General features: G+C 47.2%; 4 protein-coding genes across 4 annotated transcripts; 2 read left to right on the forward strand and 2 right to left on the reverse strand.

Moving 5' to 3' along the window:
• Positions 1–2,463: 2,463 nt before the first annotated feature.
• Positions 2,464–8,270, forward strand: RhiXN_04803 (Mus7/mms22 family protein; the record flags this gene model as incomplete). Its single annotated transcript, XM_043324619.1, has 11 exons — positions 2,464–2,715; positions 2,761–3,093; positions 3,142–3,202; positions 3,254–3,942; positions 3,995–5,674; positions 5,725–6,898; positions 6,947–7,248; positions 7,302–7,475; positions 7,527–7,676; positions 7,726–7,933; positions 7,990–8,270. 11 exons carry the CDS (start codon positions 2,464–2,466, stop codon positions 8,268–8,270), a joined length of 5,304 nt encoding a protein of 1,767 aa, XP_043177038.1.
• A 588-nt stretch (positions 8,271–8,858) lies between these two features.
• RhiXN_04804 (uncharacterized protein) lies at positions 8,859–9,750 on the forward strand (the record flags this gene model as incomplete). The annotated part of the gene is made up of 5 exons (XM_043324620.1): positions 8,859–9,082; positions 9,133–9,190; positions 9,240–9,440; positions 9,505–9,578; positions 9,636–9,750. The coding sequence occupies 5 exons, from the start codon at positions 8,859–8,861 to the stop codon at positions 9,748–9,750; spliced, it is 672 nt and encodes a 223-aa protein (XP_043177039.1).
• A 1,711-nt stretch (positions 9,751–11,461) lies between these two features.
• Positions 11,462–13,180, reverse strand: RhiXN_04805 (uncharacterized protein; the record flags this gene model as incomplete). Its single annotated transcript, XM_043324621.1, has 5 exons — positions 11,462–12,040; positions 12,098–12,380; positions 12,449–12,625; positions 12,692–12,793; positions 12,843–13,180. 5 exons carry the CDS (start codon positions 13,178–13,180, stop codon positions 11,462–11,464), a joined length of 1,479 nt encoding a protein of 492 aa, XP_043177040.1.
• A 1,273-nt stretch (positions 13,181–14,453) lies between these two features.
• On the reverse strand, positions 14,454–14,701 carry RhiXN_04806 (uncharacterized protein; the record flags this gene model as incomplete). Its single annotated transcript, XM_043324622.1, has 2 exons — positions 14,454–14,598; positions 14,652–14,701. 2 exons carry the CDS (start codon positions 14,699–14,701, stop codon positions 14,454–14,456), a joined length of 195 nt encoding a protein of 64 aa, XP_043177041.1.
• Between the last annotated feature and the right edge of the window lie 333 nt (positions 14,702–15,034).

Raw genomic sequence — 15,034 nt, forward strand, 5'->3', positions numbered from 1 at the left:
ACGGTATAGTTATCTTGGCGTTGTTTGATTGTTTATAGTCAACTCCAAGAAGCTCGATCTTTTACTATCGAATAAAAGTATATCTTCAAATACGACCCGCCAACCCGTGATACGGTGTTGACTGACAGCCCACATAATCAAAGGTTATATTTTGATTTCAAACACCTTGATGCGTGTAACTTCTTTCTATCACAGCTAAATAACAGTACTGCATCCGCCTTCACCAATGCGCCCATTCATCCTCGGGCGGTAGTAATGACTTGTTCTATTTTATAGGAATAGCGCAGCCTTTTTTTGGACCCACTTATAGTAATTTTGGGGCAGAGCCCTATGTTAGACTACAATACACTGGGCTCTGCCCCGCCGAGGCGCAGCATCTTACGACTAGTTATTCATACATTCGTTTGGTCACGACTCTAAGTAGATGATCAAACTTAAGATAATAGGTTGTCGGTGGCGTATTATCTCTCGTAAATCCACTCAAAATGCCATGAGATGAACAATCCGGCTTGGAGAAGTACACATTTCGACGTCGGCATATGCATTGGATGGAGTGGGGCAAATTCAAATTTTAAACTCTGTCTTATCCGGCGCCGTATACGTCTCATCCCGTGGCAGCTCCAAACTCAATGAGAACATTCTTGGACAACTAGGATCAGACGCCACATCGTGGCCAACCATAGCGGTCAGAAGCAGCACGGCTACACCCACACCTGGGCCTACACCAAAGACATTATTTAGGATTACTGTAAGGTATACGTATGATAATTATGCTTGGATGCCTGCTGCACACTGCGCATGCTCGGGCTTAGTAGAGATGACGACTTGATTACATTGAGCTGAGAATAACTTCGTCGCCCCTTGCGATAATTTCACATTTGAGCCGAGTCTAAGCACTTCCCTGCGCCTTGAGCTTGATCCATGTCGAGGCAATGGCTCACCAATTTGCTTCTTCTCGCCCGTTCACATCGACATCCATGAATTTAAGCATATGTGCTGGGTCTGTCTAGAATAAATTACACTTGCTGAGACCAGATATATGGGGTAGGGTTTGGAATTGCTATGAAATTCGAGTTTACAGGCAAATCGCCTCCTCATTACCAGTGTGTCAGTATAGGTGGCATTCTCGTATGTTAAAATCAGATGCATTCAAGGGTGGTAAGGTCAGTTCCACCTCTTACATACTCTCATTGGTTCAACGCGTGCTCCCGTGTCACGGTGGACCCCAAAAGTGCGGATTTTTTCTGAACGTGAAAAATCGCGCATTATATGCGGAGTGTTGGCAAAATCCGACCAGTTTTTCCATGAATCCGCATCCTCAACTCACCCCTGTGTGTCGTCGAGGTACGGATTCTGCGATTTTAGGTGCGGATGTCTGGCAAAATCTGGAGGTCATGCGGATTTTCCGCACTTTTGGGGTTCACCGTGGTACTCATCAAACCGGGCAATCACTGGGGCTTAGGGCGCAGGATCGGCTTGATTCCAATGGACTTGTGTCAGTTTTATGGAGGGTGTTAGAAAAACAGCCTGTGGTACGGTAGTGTGTGTGTAAGGGTTGTGCATGGTAATCAGACAGTGATCGTGAGATTATAGTCAGCGCTCTTCTGAGGGTTCTATGGCTGATAGTATTCTGATCCATAATTATTGCTCATCACAGATCCCATGATGCTGTAATTGGTTCTCGCAGTTGCAGAGTAGAAACATCGACTAATAGATTCTGGTAAAGTTAGGTGTACATTCAAAAAGAGGTAGAAATAGTATCCAGTCCTCCATGCTGGCCTTAGTTTCGCAATCACCTTGTAGATAGCACAAAGTCCTTGAACTGGCCTCGGCCCCCAAACGGTCAGATTTTTAGTGGAATTTCCCGACGGAACCTGTGGAAGCCTCAAAACTTATACTGGACCGCCCAGGGCGAGACATGGATTGCCGCTTCTCACCTATGTATTATATTTGTCCCCGTTTGGTAATACCATGGCTCAACACTTGCGCCTCTAGTGGCTTTCCTTCCTTACCACATCCTACGATCTCACTATTGCTCACTGTTTTACTCACCCGTTCCCCCCCCTTTTCTGTGGGTCCCGCCCGCCCTCACCTCGACTCGTTTACGACCTGGTCCGGCCGCCCACCCTGCTCGCTCGGTAGCGCGACCCCGGTGGCACCCCGGTCCGGTATACCGCCTCTCCGATCCCCACCCGTCTTCGCCCGCCGGTCCCGGTCGTATCCTTTATCCAGTGTACATATATCCCCCTCCCTCTTCTCGCGCTGCACCGGCCCAAGGCCAAGTATGTAAATTATGCACGTGAGTCGTCTCCATAATTGACAATTGCCACGTGACCGCGAGGCGATTGTTTGTCCCCTCCACCAAAGACATTCACATTGTGAGCTGTTATAGCTCAGGAGATCCAGGATACGATGAACTCATATTAAGCAACTTGTTACTCAACTGTCTACTGAACTAAGGCAATGGAGAGCTCTGACGATGAAATGGACATTATCGAGCGTGCCCCACCCAGGTCCCGTGTACCACCGAGCAAAGATTTAGTCTTCAACGAACGGGACCAAGGTCTAGACGATGATTCTGAAGAAATCTTAACTTCTGATCCGGAAGAACTTGCCGAGATACTAGCTAATCGCTCTCTCGAAAAGTATATCAAGGAGAAATCTGGTCCTTCCAGTCCTGATGTAATTCATCCGAATCGGGAGATTATTGAGAATGTGGGTCTGATTTGCTCGAAGGCTTTGCCGACTAAAGAGAAATAGGGCTCTCAAGAGCAGAATTTTGATACAAGCTTGCCTAAAGTAAACTTGTCGAACTCATTACCTTCGTTGGGATCAATACGCTCCCCGCCTCGAGATGCTTCGCAAACGTCTAGCCCTACTCAAGCATCGCAATCCTCCGTGGATAGCATGACGCAGTATACATATGATAACAACGCCGAAGCCCCAAGCACTCCACAGCCAGCCCCTCCGAATTCATCACCGAATTCGACTAGGATCAGGTATTCCCCTCCTGACTACCTCCAGTATTCTTTACGGCGCACCCCAGACCATAGTGGGACAACTAAACAAACGAATCCAGAAGGTGATCCATTGGTAGGTGGGCCATCCCCAATCCACGGAGGAGGTCTTAAGTTGCTTCAGGCGAACTCTCCCCGAACGGAGGATCATTCTCGGATCGAGTCCACTCGACCGCTAAGTCCAAGTAAGTAAAACACTTGCTAAAATTCACTGGTAGATTTTAATTTATTCCAAGTGTCCTTGGACGAACCGCACCTCTCTTCTCAACTTTCTCGCGCCTCATCGCCCACTTTACCTTCGCCCACTCAATCTTCACCAGCACCGATACTTCATCCACAAAATGAGCCATCGACAAACGACAACCAAACTCCAGCGCTTTCTCCGACTCGTTTGGTCAACATGATGAGAGGGGACATGTCTGCTGACATTGTCGAAGCACAAGGCGTCCCAGATGAACTGCACATCCCCGTTCATGGTCGAACTCTCCGTACTCGCACCGCTCGACAACAGCATCCATATGCGATCGAGTATGCTCAGTACAGACGCACAATGCTCCAAGCGGGCTTGAATGATGCTATCATACGGCCACAAGTGCGCGATTCTCAAGATCCTCAAGGTGTCATTCATGCAAAACACCCCAGGCCTTTGGATCCAGAAATGAGAGAATTTATTGTCCCCGAGGATGAAGAATCTCAGGATTTGTACGTTCCTCCCCCTTCTCCCCAACACGAAAGGCGAAACACCAGGGACGAGCAACCTACGGTGAACATGGATGATCTGCTCGCAGGTTTTGGTGGAGCTCTGTCTGACGACGATACGCCAACTAGAAGAGCCGCCAGAAAAGACAAGGGAAAGGAAAACGCGGGATCGAGCCCAAAGAGGGCACCCTTAAAGCCGAAACCTTTCCCGCTGAACGCGAAATCTGTATGTCAATCTACTTGCGGAGGTTTGGCTGCATCTGATGTAGTGGGTATAGGTAACAGCTGATGAAGCTCGCCGGTCGCCGAGTCCAATTACGCGAAAGCATGTCGCCCCATCCACGCTGACTCCTCGCATTCCTCAAAGTGATCGGTTCAGAAGATCTCCAGGGTCCAGCTCGAGCGATTCTAACATACTACCCGAGTCCGACAACGACTCTGATTCATCGGCTACCGTCTCTAGCTCAGGTTTATCCGATTCATTGGAGCGAAAAAGAATGCGAATTCTCAATAGAATGATGCCTGCTGCTTGGGTTCGAAGACAAGCAGAACGAATAGAAGCTAAACGGGACAAGACATTGAACCCTCCAAAGCGACAGACATTACCACAGACCGGAGGCACCAAACGAAACCTTGCTAACTTACAGCGACCGCTTGTACTCCTTGGAGACTCTGAAAGTGAAGACGATGATAGCACAATGAAACAAGAGGATGACCAACTCAACATTCCCCCCTCTCCAGTGACTCACTCTATGGACCGATCTCCAGCACCCGCCCCCCTCCGTCGGCGCCAGCGTAAAACTCAGGTTCTTTCAGATGATAACGATGGCGATATTGTCGAGATATCCTCTTCAGATGAGCGCTCCATTTCATCAAGTGCCATAGTGCCGAAGCATATGGATGACGATGAAATATCTTCCTGGTTGACGAGAAGGAGCCCAGTGCGATCAGGTGTTGGTGGAGATCTTATAAACCGTATGCTCAGTAGAACTGGAGAATTTTCGCGAAACACCAAACCTACGCCCAAGAAACGAGCAGGATACAAGCAAGATGGAACAAAAATGAAGCAGGCGAAGCTCACATCGATGTTTCGCGCCTCCAGTCAAGACGGAGTTATCGAACTTTCCTCTGAAGACGACAGGCCGCGTGCGAAACGTACAAGCGTTCGGATCCATCTCGACATAAGCAGAAATCAAGGGCACAAGAGTTCCCAAGCCCGGCGGACTTTCACCATACGCGGAGATTGGGCAGACCTTCTCGATGGGACGGTAGCTCCTACGGCCAACACTCAAAAAGCCAAAGACAAAAAATCTGCATATAACCGGACTGCATCCACCAGCAATTTGCATATTCGAGAGGGGCCTGGTTCTGCAACACAAAACAGCGGGGCCGGCGAGCGGCCTCAACATACACGCTCATTCGATCACAAAACGGTTTCCACAGACTGCGGGATACTTCCATTTGTTCCGCATACGAAATTTGCTCCTTCGACTTACATCGGACGTGGGTTTCTTCAAAACTTGCTGGATGCGGTAACGACAGTTGATACTCCGCCTGTTGAAGCGACTCCTGTCGTCGTTTTTGGAGAACATTTGGATGTTCGGATCACAGGATCTGAATTTGTGGAGAAAGTACGTTATTTGGTACTCAGATGGACTGGCTGGCTACTTGGTCAAGAGAGCGAGACTGAGCTAAACGTCCAACGGAGTTTTCGCTACGTAGCGCTAATGATGACCCACATTCTTGAAGGCTCATCTAGTGTAACTCCGCTCAACTCTGAATCGATCTCGGTGTCTCTGGATTTTTTGGAGGAAGATGCAACGGAGATCCTCGCATTGATTAACTCGGTCTCCCAAGGTGATCCGGCTTTCAAGATTCGACCATCGAATCAAGCATCAATTGGCTATCATTTCATTGGTTTTTCGTTGAACTTGCCGCTCGTATCGTTTGCGGCAATCGTCGACGAACTCTGAGAATATCTACTTCAGCCGATTTGGATTCAACACAGTTTGACTCTGCCGTCCAAGTTTTGATTCGCGCTTTGCTGAGCTATAGCATTTCAGATCGCCTTCAATATTCATATAGCTCGGTTAATGATCTCAACGATCCCATTCTCGAAATATGGGTATGTCTGATTTATTTGGTCGATGAAACCCGAGTTGCTGGTGCAGTCAATTGGAAACCACTGTGGATACATGTCGAACACGTCCTAGATACACCAACATTTTCCCTCCCTTACAAAGTTTTTGAAAGCGAGAGGCGTTGGGAATACATTTTCGCCTTTTCAGCACTCAATATGTTCTCGAGCCAAACTGGCCGATTAATGCCGTCACATCCACCTATCTCGCGTTGGGCATGGGTTTGCAAAACCATTAAGGACGTTCGGCTCAAAGAAGACAGCAATATTGCTGGAGCAAGCGCCAGGCAACAACGAATTGACTTCTATGTGCGCACGGTAATGGCTCGGTGCTGGCTCTTGCATACAATGTGGGGTTGGAATTACCAGCATTACGACCGTCTTTTCACGCTTATCTATCCTATATTCCAATCTCGAAAGTTAGCCAAATTGAAGGACGAAAAGACCGATTTTCCTCCCTTTATTCGCCACCTAGATCTTGAAAGCCTAGATCGCTTCAGCAACGGCGACTCTGCATGGAGCATTTTCTTGAAGATATTTCGCCGTGCTATTGTTGACAATCCCGGTGGTGCGCGTAAGCTATATTCAACATGTATGCCCATCGGAGTATTGAATTTTACGGACGAGAACCCGGCCACCGACATGGACCTTTCTCGGCTTTTAAATCGATTCGCCATTCTCTTGGTAATCCTAATCACCGAGCCCACTCAAGACCGCGCAGTGGATTGCGCCAAGAGGATACAAGCTCTAATTCCATTCCATACTGCAGATATGCGCTCGCGCGAAGCATGTATTCGCGCTTTTCAATACGCCGGTCTCCTGCTCAAATTCTACAAACTGGATTTTGCCCCGCTCGCTTCCTGGATGCGTAACATGGTGACTTCATTGCAAGAGGGCATGAAAAAGGCCACGTCACTTCCTCAGCGTAACCGTCTCGCAGTCTTGGTATTATGCTTACTTCGTGGCGTTTCCGCTGTCGTCAGCACAGCGGGCTTCGATCGGGATACTACGCTTGAATACCCCGAGACTGGACTCCTTATTCCAGGTAAGTTGGAGGTACAAGCAACCCATGAATGCGCCTGACCTTCTTCAGAACTTTTTCAATTGATATTTCAGGTGGACATGAAGAGTAATCCGGCCGCCCGACGAGAGATAAGGCTTTTCTTGGAAGCTTTTTGCAATGCTCGTGAGGCGTTTATTGCACGACTTCCCCCAAAGCCCATCCCACCCATTGTTCAAGATGAAGAGAGCCAAGAAAGCTACGGGTTTAACGATTTCGAACTCGATTTGAATGATCCAGATGTGCTAGCTGGCTTAGACGCGGCCGAAGGAGATGAGGTGCTCCCAACAAATAACCCAGATCCCCTAATAACAAAAGAGAGGAACTTTGCGGAAGTAGGTTTTACAAACGCATTCATACTCGGACACCAATTCACAGTTGCGAGCAGCTCGTCAGGACTACCATTTCCCCTGTCATTTTCGAAAATGTGATCCTCGGGCTCGGACTTGACGACCGCCGATTGTCGGTGGCCCCGGAACGCGAAAACGACCAAAGTGAAGAATATGCTTGGGTCAAAGTTTGGGTTAGCTGTGTTAAGATTGTCGTAGAGAATCACCAAAAAGTAAGCATGTCACAAATAACGTATACCGTGCTGAACCTTACGGATTTTTAGACTTGGTGGGATCATCTTGGCAATTGGGGTGGTGCACACCAAGAACGGATTTCACGAATAATCGACGTCGGTGCCGAACGACGTGTGCGTATACAATTCTGCTACCTTGCTATGAAGTGCGCCCCAAACCTAGTCCGACAGGCCAGTAGGGTGAGTCGTATAAATTTAATGTGTAACCGTACTCACAGTTCTTTGACAGGAACAAAAACATCTGCTTATATTGCCGTGGTTTCAATGCCTGCCTCACCATCGATACACTGTGGAGCACAAGTACACAGCTTTGATATGCGACCGTGGGTTGACTTCTAATCCCATCCTGGAGGGGCTGCCGTGCCGATCAAACGACAAAGGCGAGCACTATGTTCTCAGCACTGAATTAATGGCAGAGCGCCTTGAATACGTCCGCCGTACGTTGCTCCTCCTAACCTAACCCTTGTCCCTCTCTAACAACAACACTAAACAGGAGTTCTGGGGAACTTGAATAAGTTAGCGAGAGATGATGAAGGCAATCCCATGTCCACGCATGTAACACGGGGGCGAGAGTATATTGCTAAATTCTTCGAAACAATGAAGCATACCTGGGAGTATTTGGGACGGCCATTAGCGTTCTCGGCTGACTGCGGTTTGGTTCCCTCGTACTTGGAATTTTGCAACGATGTCAGGAGAATTACGGGAGAACTCTTACTTGAGGCTTCGGTCAAAGACATGTCTCTTCGGCTTTCTTGGGTTCCTCGACGTTTGTAAATATAGTTATCCTCGATATTATGTTTTACCCCTCAAGTAGCTCCATTTTTACTCGTTTATTCGCTTTCGTTGTCTTCTCATAGCTCATGATAACGTTTTTGCTTATTCTATCGCCACATGTATTGCGTCACTGTTCCGAAGAAATGCTGTACTATACAATATGATCTACACCCTTTGCCAAGCCCGGAACAATCCTTGTCCTATTTATGGAGCCCCGCCTTTTCTGCCTCCTCGATGATTCATCAGTAACATAGCACACTTCGGGGGGAGGAGATTCGAAAAAATTATTAGCAACCACATTCATTGAATGACAGCGCAAACCTCGTTGGTTGGTTGAACCAGGCCTCCTTGGGGAATTGTGAACTGGGGAGAGGACAAGGCGTGGCCAAGACTAAAATATGAAAACAGGAAGACCCTGACTTCTTTTGCTTTTAGAAGGTGGTCGCCGATGCTTCTTGAGTGAAATAAGTGCCATGGTTGATTGAAAAGTGAAACTACAAAAGGCTGGGCGACAGACCCATAGTAACCCCGTTCCCTATCTCTCCCTCTACTTTCTTTTTTGTTCTACACACTCTTTTATATACCACCATGTTGTTCAATCGCCTTTTCTCATTTATTGCTTTGGCTTCACTCGCAGTTCCGATCCTGTCTGCGCCCCTTCCCCTTCCCAAAGAATTCGAGATCGAGCACGGTCCGGTTGAAGTGGAGGTCGAGTGTAAGGGGAAAAAGTTGGAAACGGAAGTGGAGATCGAGAGACGCTCGCCGGAAACTGAAATCGAGACCGAAACAAAGAGCGAGCTATTCAAACCCGTGTGCGCGACACTGGATCACGTGAAGCGAGCGCAATCTGACCGCTCAGTAGCGGCATCGGTCCTGTCGGCGCAAAGCAAATTGGACGATCTGAAGCCGAAATTTGGCAAGTAGTATTAGCTGGCGTTCATTGCGATGATTTCTGACTACTCCAAAGAGGAAGCTCTGAATGGTCCTCTTGGTTCTATCGAGAAAAAAGTTGGCACTCTAATGGGCGAGGTGCATGAGGGTGTCAATGCTCTCAACAAAGATATGAAGTCATTCATTGGTGCGGATCAGAGCACAGTTTATGGAAACCCGTCGGGCGGAGCACAGCTCACCGGCACCGAGCTCGCTAAAATTGTTTCTACATATTTATTGGTAAGTGGGCTGGTATCTTAATTATACTGCGATTCTTAACTTGTTCCATTATTCTGTACAAAAGCACATCGCTCAAATAGAAGATGCCACTAAGCATGTTAGTGGATACAAATTCACCTCGGCGCAACATAAGATTCGGTTAGTTGATCGAAATTTTCATTTAGTAAACCCAGCTGACTCAACTAACCTGTGCAGCGAAGATCTTCTGTCAATGAAGAAGACTCTGGGTACCATTTCCCCAGAGGTGCTAGGTGGTACTGCGAACATGATGTCGGCGGCCCTTAGCATGGGCCACGGTTTTATTGCCTAGGCTTCTACCATATCCTCCGTTCCTGCGTGTTCCGTTGGAGTTGATGTAGCATATATAGACATTGGTTGAAGTACGTACTAGTACTTTCCTTATAATTGTTGTACATCCACATTCGTGTTATAATCTCATTCATTATTTCTCTGTCCGGGATAGTCTTGTGGATTCGATTGTTCTGTTCGACGGGTCATGTCTTGAACACTTAGAGTAGTCGAGATTTAGGCGGCGATAGTATTGCACTTCATTGTATTCGCCAAGCATGCCACTAGCTGCAGCACTTCCATGTATACATGCGTCACCGAACAAGTGATTATCCATCCACTAGAGTAATGAATACATTTTATCACCATCTATTGGTATCGAAGGAGTCTTCTAGTAGATCAGTAACTGAAGAAGTACGAAGTACTAGGACAACTGAATAGCATAATCTCGAGAAAGGTGGGGCTCATGGACATCTTGACCGAAACGGGGACAATATTATAGGGAGGGGTTTGCCTATTTTTTTGCCATTGTGACGGAGGTTTGGCAGGATGCATACTATTATAGGACATAGGACCAGCAGTACTAGGCCAGGTGGAACGGGCAGAATGCAGAGCGAGATGACGAGCAAGCCGCAGAATTGCCAAACCAACAATCGATACAGACTTTGCAAAATTCAATCCAGGTAATGTTGCTGTAGTATGCTTCCCGGAGCTCCTAAACAGACTTATAACTTGAAGCACACAAGCACTCTGACTTCTATGCTTGCATCTTCTTCCAATGGCGTGCTTTCCTTTTTTGGAGACGGTTGGGATGCTTCGGCACAAGGGTACGGTTAGGAAAGATTCCCAGATACATTCTTTACACGATTTATTTAATACTGTTTTTAGCACTAATAAAGTAATTTACTGACTTATATGTGTATAGTTGACACCTTGAGTACTCCTAGTTTCGAGCATAGAAACAAGAGCGCTTGGTTATCGACTGGGTTTACCTCAGTAAGTCAGTAGTAGATCTAATCAGGATCACTACTACTCACTAATAGAAGTTCTGGATACAAAACTACCCGACGGTTTCTGTACTTGATCGGGTGCTTGTGGTGTCTTACACATTGTAAAAGAGTCTGTGAGTCAAGTCAATACCACACAACTAAAACTAATTAAAAAATACCAACCAAGAGTCAGAGAAAGGTAATTTAAGGATGTGGAATATGGAACAAATGGGAGATAACCGGGTGACGGTGAAATGGGATACTTTCGGGAAAGGCAAGGTCGAGACGCATATGACGAGACCAAGTACCAGATTTGCGCTTTAGGATAAGATTCGACGCATGTAGCCTGAAGATTCCAATAAAGTCTTCAATCAGAGTTAACCGAATCTCGAAAATAAGAAGCTTACCGAGCACCCGCCGGCATTAGCACCACCGTGAGGTAATCGATCATCAATTTCAGAGGTCAGGAATAATAGGGTACTGAAAGAAAATGGGCAAAGGGAGACCAAGGCATAGATTAAAACCGGTAAAGTGAAATGAGCAAAGAAAAATGTCACAACAGTTTTTTTTTTTTTTTTTAAAAAAAAAAAGGATTTCTTCTTGGTTTTTCTTGGAAATTAGGAAACAAGACCTAAAAGAGACCGGACCGAGACCAAAACGAATCAGGCAGAAAAAGTGGTTGATGAAAAATGATGCGTAATAGGAGGAATGTGTGCATGCATTTGATTGTAAAATGGGCGTCGCTCAACAAGCAACCCCAATCTCATCGGTGTGCAACTCCTCGGGAATGACAGGCGCGACTACGATATCATACCCGTCTCCAAGGTAGTTGCACCTCGCACGCCATCGGCGGTCGCCAGGCCCTTCCATAACCTGAGACTTCTCAAGTACGTTTGGCGAAAGAGAAAAGCCATCGATTGGAGTACCAGGTCCAGATGAGTCAGAAGATGAAGTCGAATAGGTAGGAGAGGGGGGAAGGGCGAAGGGAGGTGAGAGGATTAGTGACGCGCGGAGCATCGGCCCGGCTTTCTTCGCCACATGCTCAGCCACTAGGGGGTTGCTACCGGCACTAATAGTTGCGAGCCACTCAGACATACTTGCTCTGTTTTTTGCTGAGTACTGGCCTTGCTGGACTCGTGTTGTATCCTCATCCTTGGTGTTACGTCTTGGAGTAGATTTGTTGAAGGGTGTGTGGTATAGGACCGGTTTGTCGTAAGTGTCAGGGATAGAGGTTGACGTAGATATGAAGACTGGGGGTGATGATGATTTAGGTATTGCTTTAAAAAGTACTTTGGGTGGGATGTAGGGGCTACCGGATTCATTCTGTTCTCGACAGGCTAAATCAGTGGTCATAAATCCGGGTTTCTTACGAGCTCTCACCTCAGTAAAGTCTGCAGAGGTATCGCTCGGTTCGCTAATTTTGATGGTCGGGATTTCCATTTGTCTATTTTTCCTCAATCCACTCATAGGCCCGATCGCAGTTTCTCGCCGGGCTTGATGCACTGTATGACAGTACTGCAAGACTCCTGGCTCGTTCCTGGTTCTGGTTGTAGGTGTATGAACGAATATGCCGCTGCCGGCTAGCTCTCTTACGCAATACTTGTCGCGTTGAAATATTTCAATAGTTACTTCTTCTTTAGCTTGCTGAATCAATAGCTCATTTCTGGTAGTGTTTTGGTGTAAGTCAAAGGTCATAAATAATACAAATAAGATGATTTAGCAACAACTCACTCGGTGGGCGGATGGATAGGTCGAGGTGGCTTTCCAGGAAGCTTAAGAGTCTGCATCTTGGCGTACTTGCGAACCCGATGCGATTTACTGCTGGAGCGAGATGCCGAAATGAGACTGACGGTAGTAATTGAAGTTCGATCTACTTGGGTGGTCTTATTGTTAGCTGGGGCCTTGGGTCTGAGATATACAGTACATCTGTTTGGTCAGTTCTGTTCTAGCGGAACTAGAGTAGGAGGCTCTCACCTATCCAAGCTCCCATTTGGGAGTCGGACATGCCGGCCAGTAGGGATGGTGTAATTGGTTTGCTTGGCGTGTTGATAACGAGATTGTGGCCTGCTGCTGGCGCTACTATCCCATTAGTCTGGCTCGTTGCGCTTATACAAATGCTACTCACCCTGGAATTGTGTTATTGTCATCGGTAAGAAAGATATTTGCACTTTGAGATATGTGTGCTTTGATGTCCACCCACTCTTCGACTTGGGCATCCAGAGGGTATGCGCCTGGGATGGTATGACTGCCGGTGCCGCTGAACGTAAACACCGTCGCCACTGACTCCGTGAGCACCGCTAGCATCTCACAGTAGACTTCGACTCCATTCCACACCCACTCTGCGACCTTGCTTCCGCCAGGAGTATACCACGCAGCCATAGAGACCACACATATCACCACCGCCGCACTGTACCATCCCAGCTCCGAATGCATTGGAGTCCGGTAGATGCTGAGAGCACACATGTTCACTGATACGCTTGCTTGTTCGAGATGCCAGGTGGTGGTCAAGATTGGGTACTGCTATGGCCGATGTTCGATGTTCGATGCTGGATAGGGGTTGACGCATTGCCGAGATATACTTCCGTTATTGGGCCACGAGCCTCAGCTGAATAGGCAGTGTGCCTTGAGCCAATAGTAGCCCATAGAAAGTGAGATAGGCATGCAGAGGCGAGAGATACAATGATAAGCACGAAGGGAACTGGGACTCCGTGCGCATATGGGAGAGCAGGAAGCTCAGCATATGGGGATCGTACCTCGAGACTGGGATGGGGTAGTATGCAGCCTTGTATGATAACCTTCTATGGGAAGAGTTACAGGGGTAGAGATCTCATGCTGAAAATGATGGTCAACACGGAAGGACGAAAGAGTTGCTGAGTGTGAATGTAGATCAAGGGTGAGACACAGGGGAGCTGTCCGAAAATGGAAGTGGACTAACCATATAAGCACTACAAAACTATTTTCTCCGCGGGCTTAGGAGAATTGTAAATTAAATTCGTACCAACCAGTACTCCTAATAGCACTCTGGGAGATATCCACAGAGTAATATTCGGAAGACTTATACCCATCTTATATCTCGAGCACAATAAAATGACTACGAATAATACTAGAGCTGAGGATGAAAGAGGTATAAAAACAACTAATATTGGGAGCGAAATGGGTGCATCGGGGTGAACAGTTGGTAGTAGAGAGATCGTTCGGGCAAGTTGGTTCAGGAATGGGTCGCCAGCCTACGTATTTATTACGGCTGATTCTTTTTTTGGAAATATGATAAGTTGCATACCTTCACTTTTATACCATTCCTGCAGGTATAGTGTCAATTCCATCATTTTTTATGCGCATATAGACTCATCCGCGCTGGCTCTTTCGATACTGAATTCCTGGCAATGAACGGTCGACAAAGACTATCCGATCTCAAAATTTACTACCAACAACAACGATGCACATTTAACCTTTCCATTCAACCACACACGACAAGAACACTTGTTTCTAACTACAAATACACCAACCCGCCAGAACCCAGAGTTACACTAGCACTTCATTTTATACAATTAAAAAATGGATGGGCGTCGTTGGACGTTACATCATAACAGACAACTCATCAAACGAATTTGGAGACCTTGGTGAGCCACGCGGTTCGAGAACACCGGTAGGGGTACCAGTAAGGTGGGAGACACCCGATACGTGATATTATATCTGGTCTCATCCCGTTCAAGCTCAGATGTTCTCGGCCACGTGGCTATCGTGAAGCAGGAGTTGAGGCTAAGCTGGGGCGGTTGGTTTTAGAATGCGTAGAGACGGCTGGAAAAGAGTAGTTTATACCATTTCCCGCAGGCGCGGTGGTGCCTCCGGGGTTGGTTTCTCCAGATGCGGGTGGTTTAGGTCTGTAAGCGCTGGTTAGTGCACATACTTGGACCAAACCATGCGCGAAACATACGATTCATGCTTCACTCCAGGAATGCCGTGTAAACTATTCTTGAGCGACATGAGAAAAGATTGCCAGGGAGGAGAGGCGACACTGAACTCATGACCGCCAGGTCATTCGCTATAAATATATGACTTCACCCATTATTGTCTTATTTTCTGAGTCCCAGTGGATGGGCGAGCGACTTGTTCATCTCGACCTTGACCGAAAATGAAAGGCACTGAATTCGAATTACAAAATGCCTCCGGTATACGCGTGCCCCGCGTCTAGCTTGATTTTACAGGCGCTCAGGGGTAATTCATTGGAGAGTGGGGGAGAGACGTTCGCTTAGATACTTCGCTTTCTAGCCAATCAAGCCTTGCGATCTGCTTACGACTAGAGACCTGGTTTCAGGT

The sequence above is a fragment of the Rhizoctonia solani genome, chromosome 2, assembly GCF_016906535.1.
Source record: "Rhizoctonia solani chromosome 2, complete sequence".
NCBI classification, from domain to species: domain Eukaryota; kingdom Fungi; phylum Basidiomycota; class Agaricomycetes; order Cantharellales; family Ceratobasidiaceae; genus Rhizoctonia; species Rhizoctonia solani.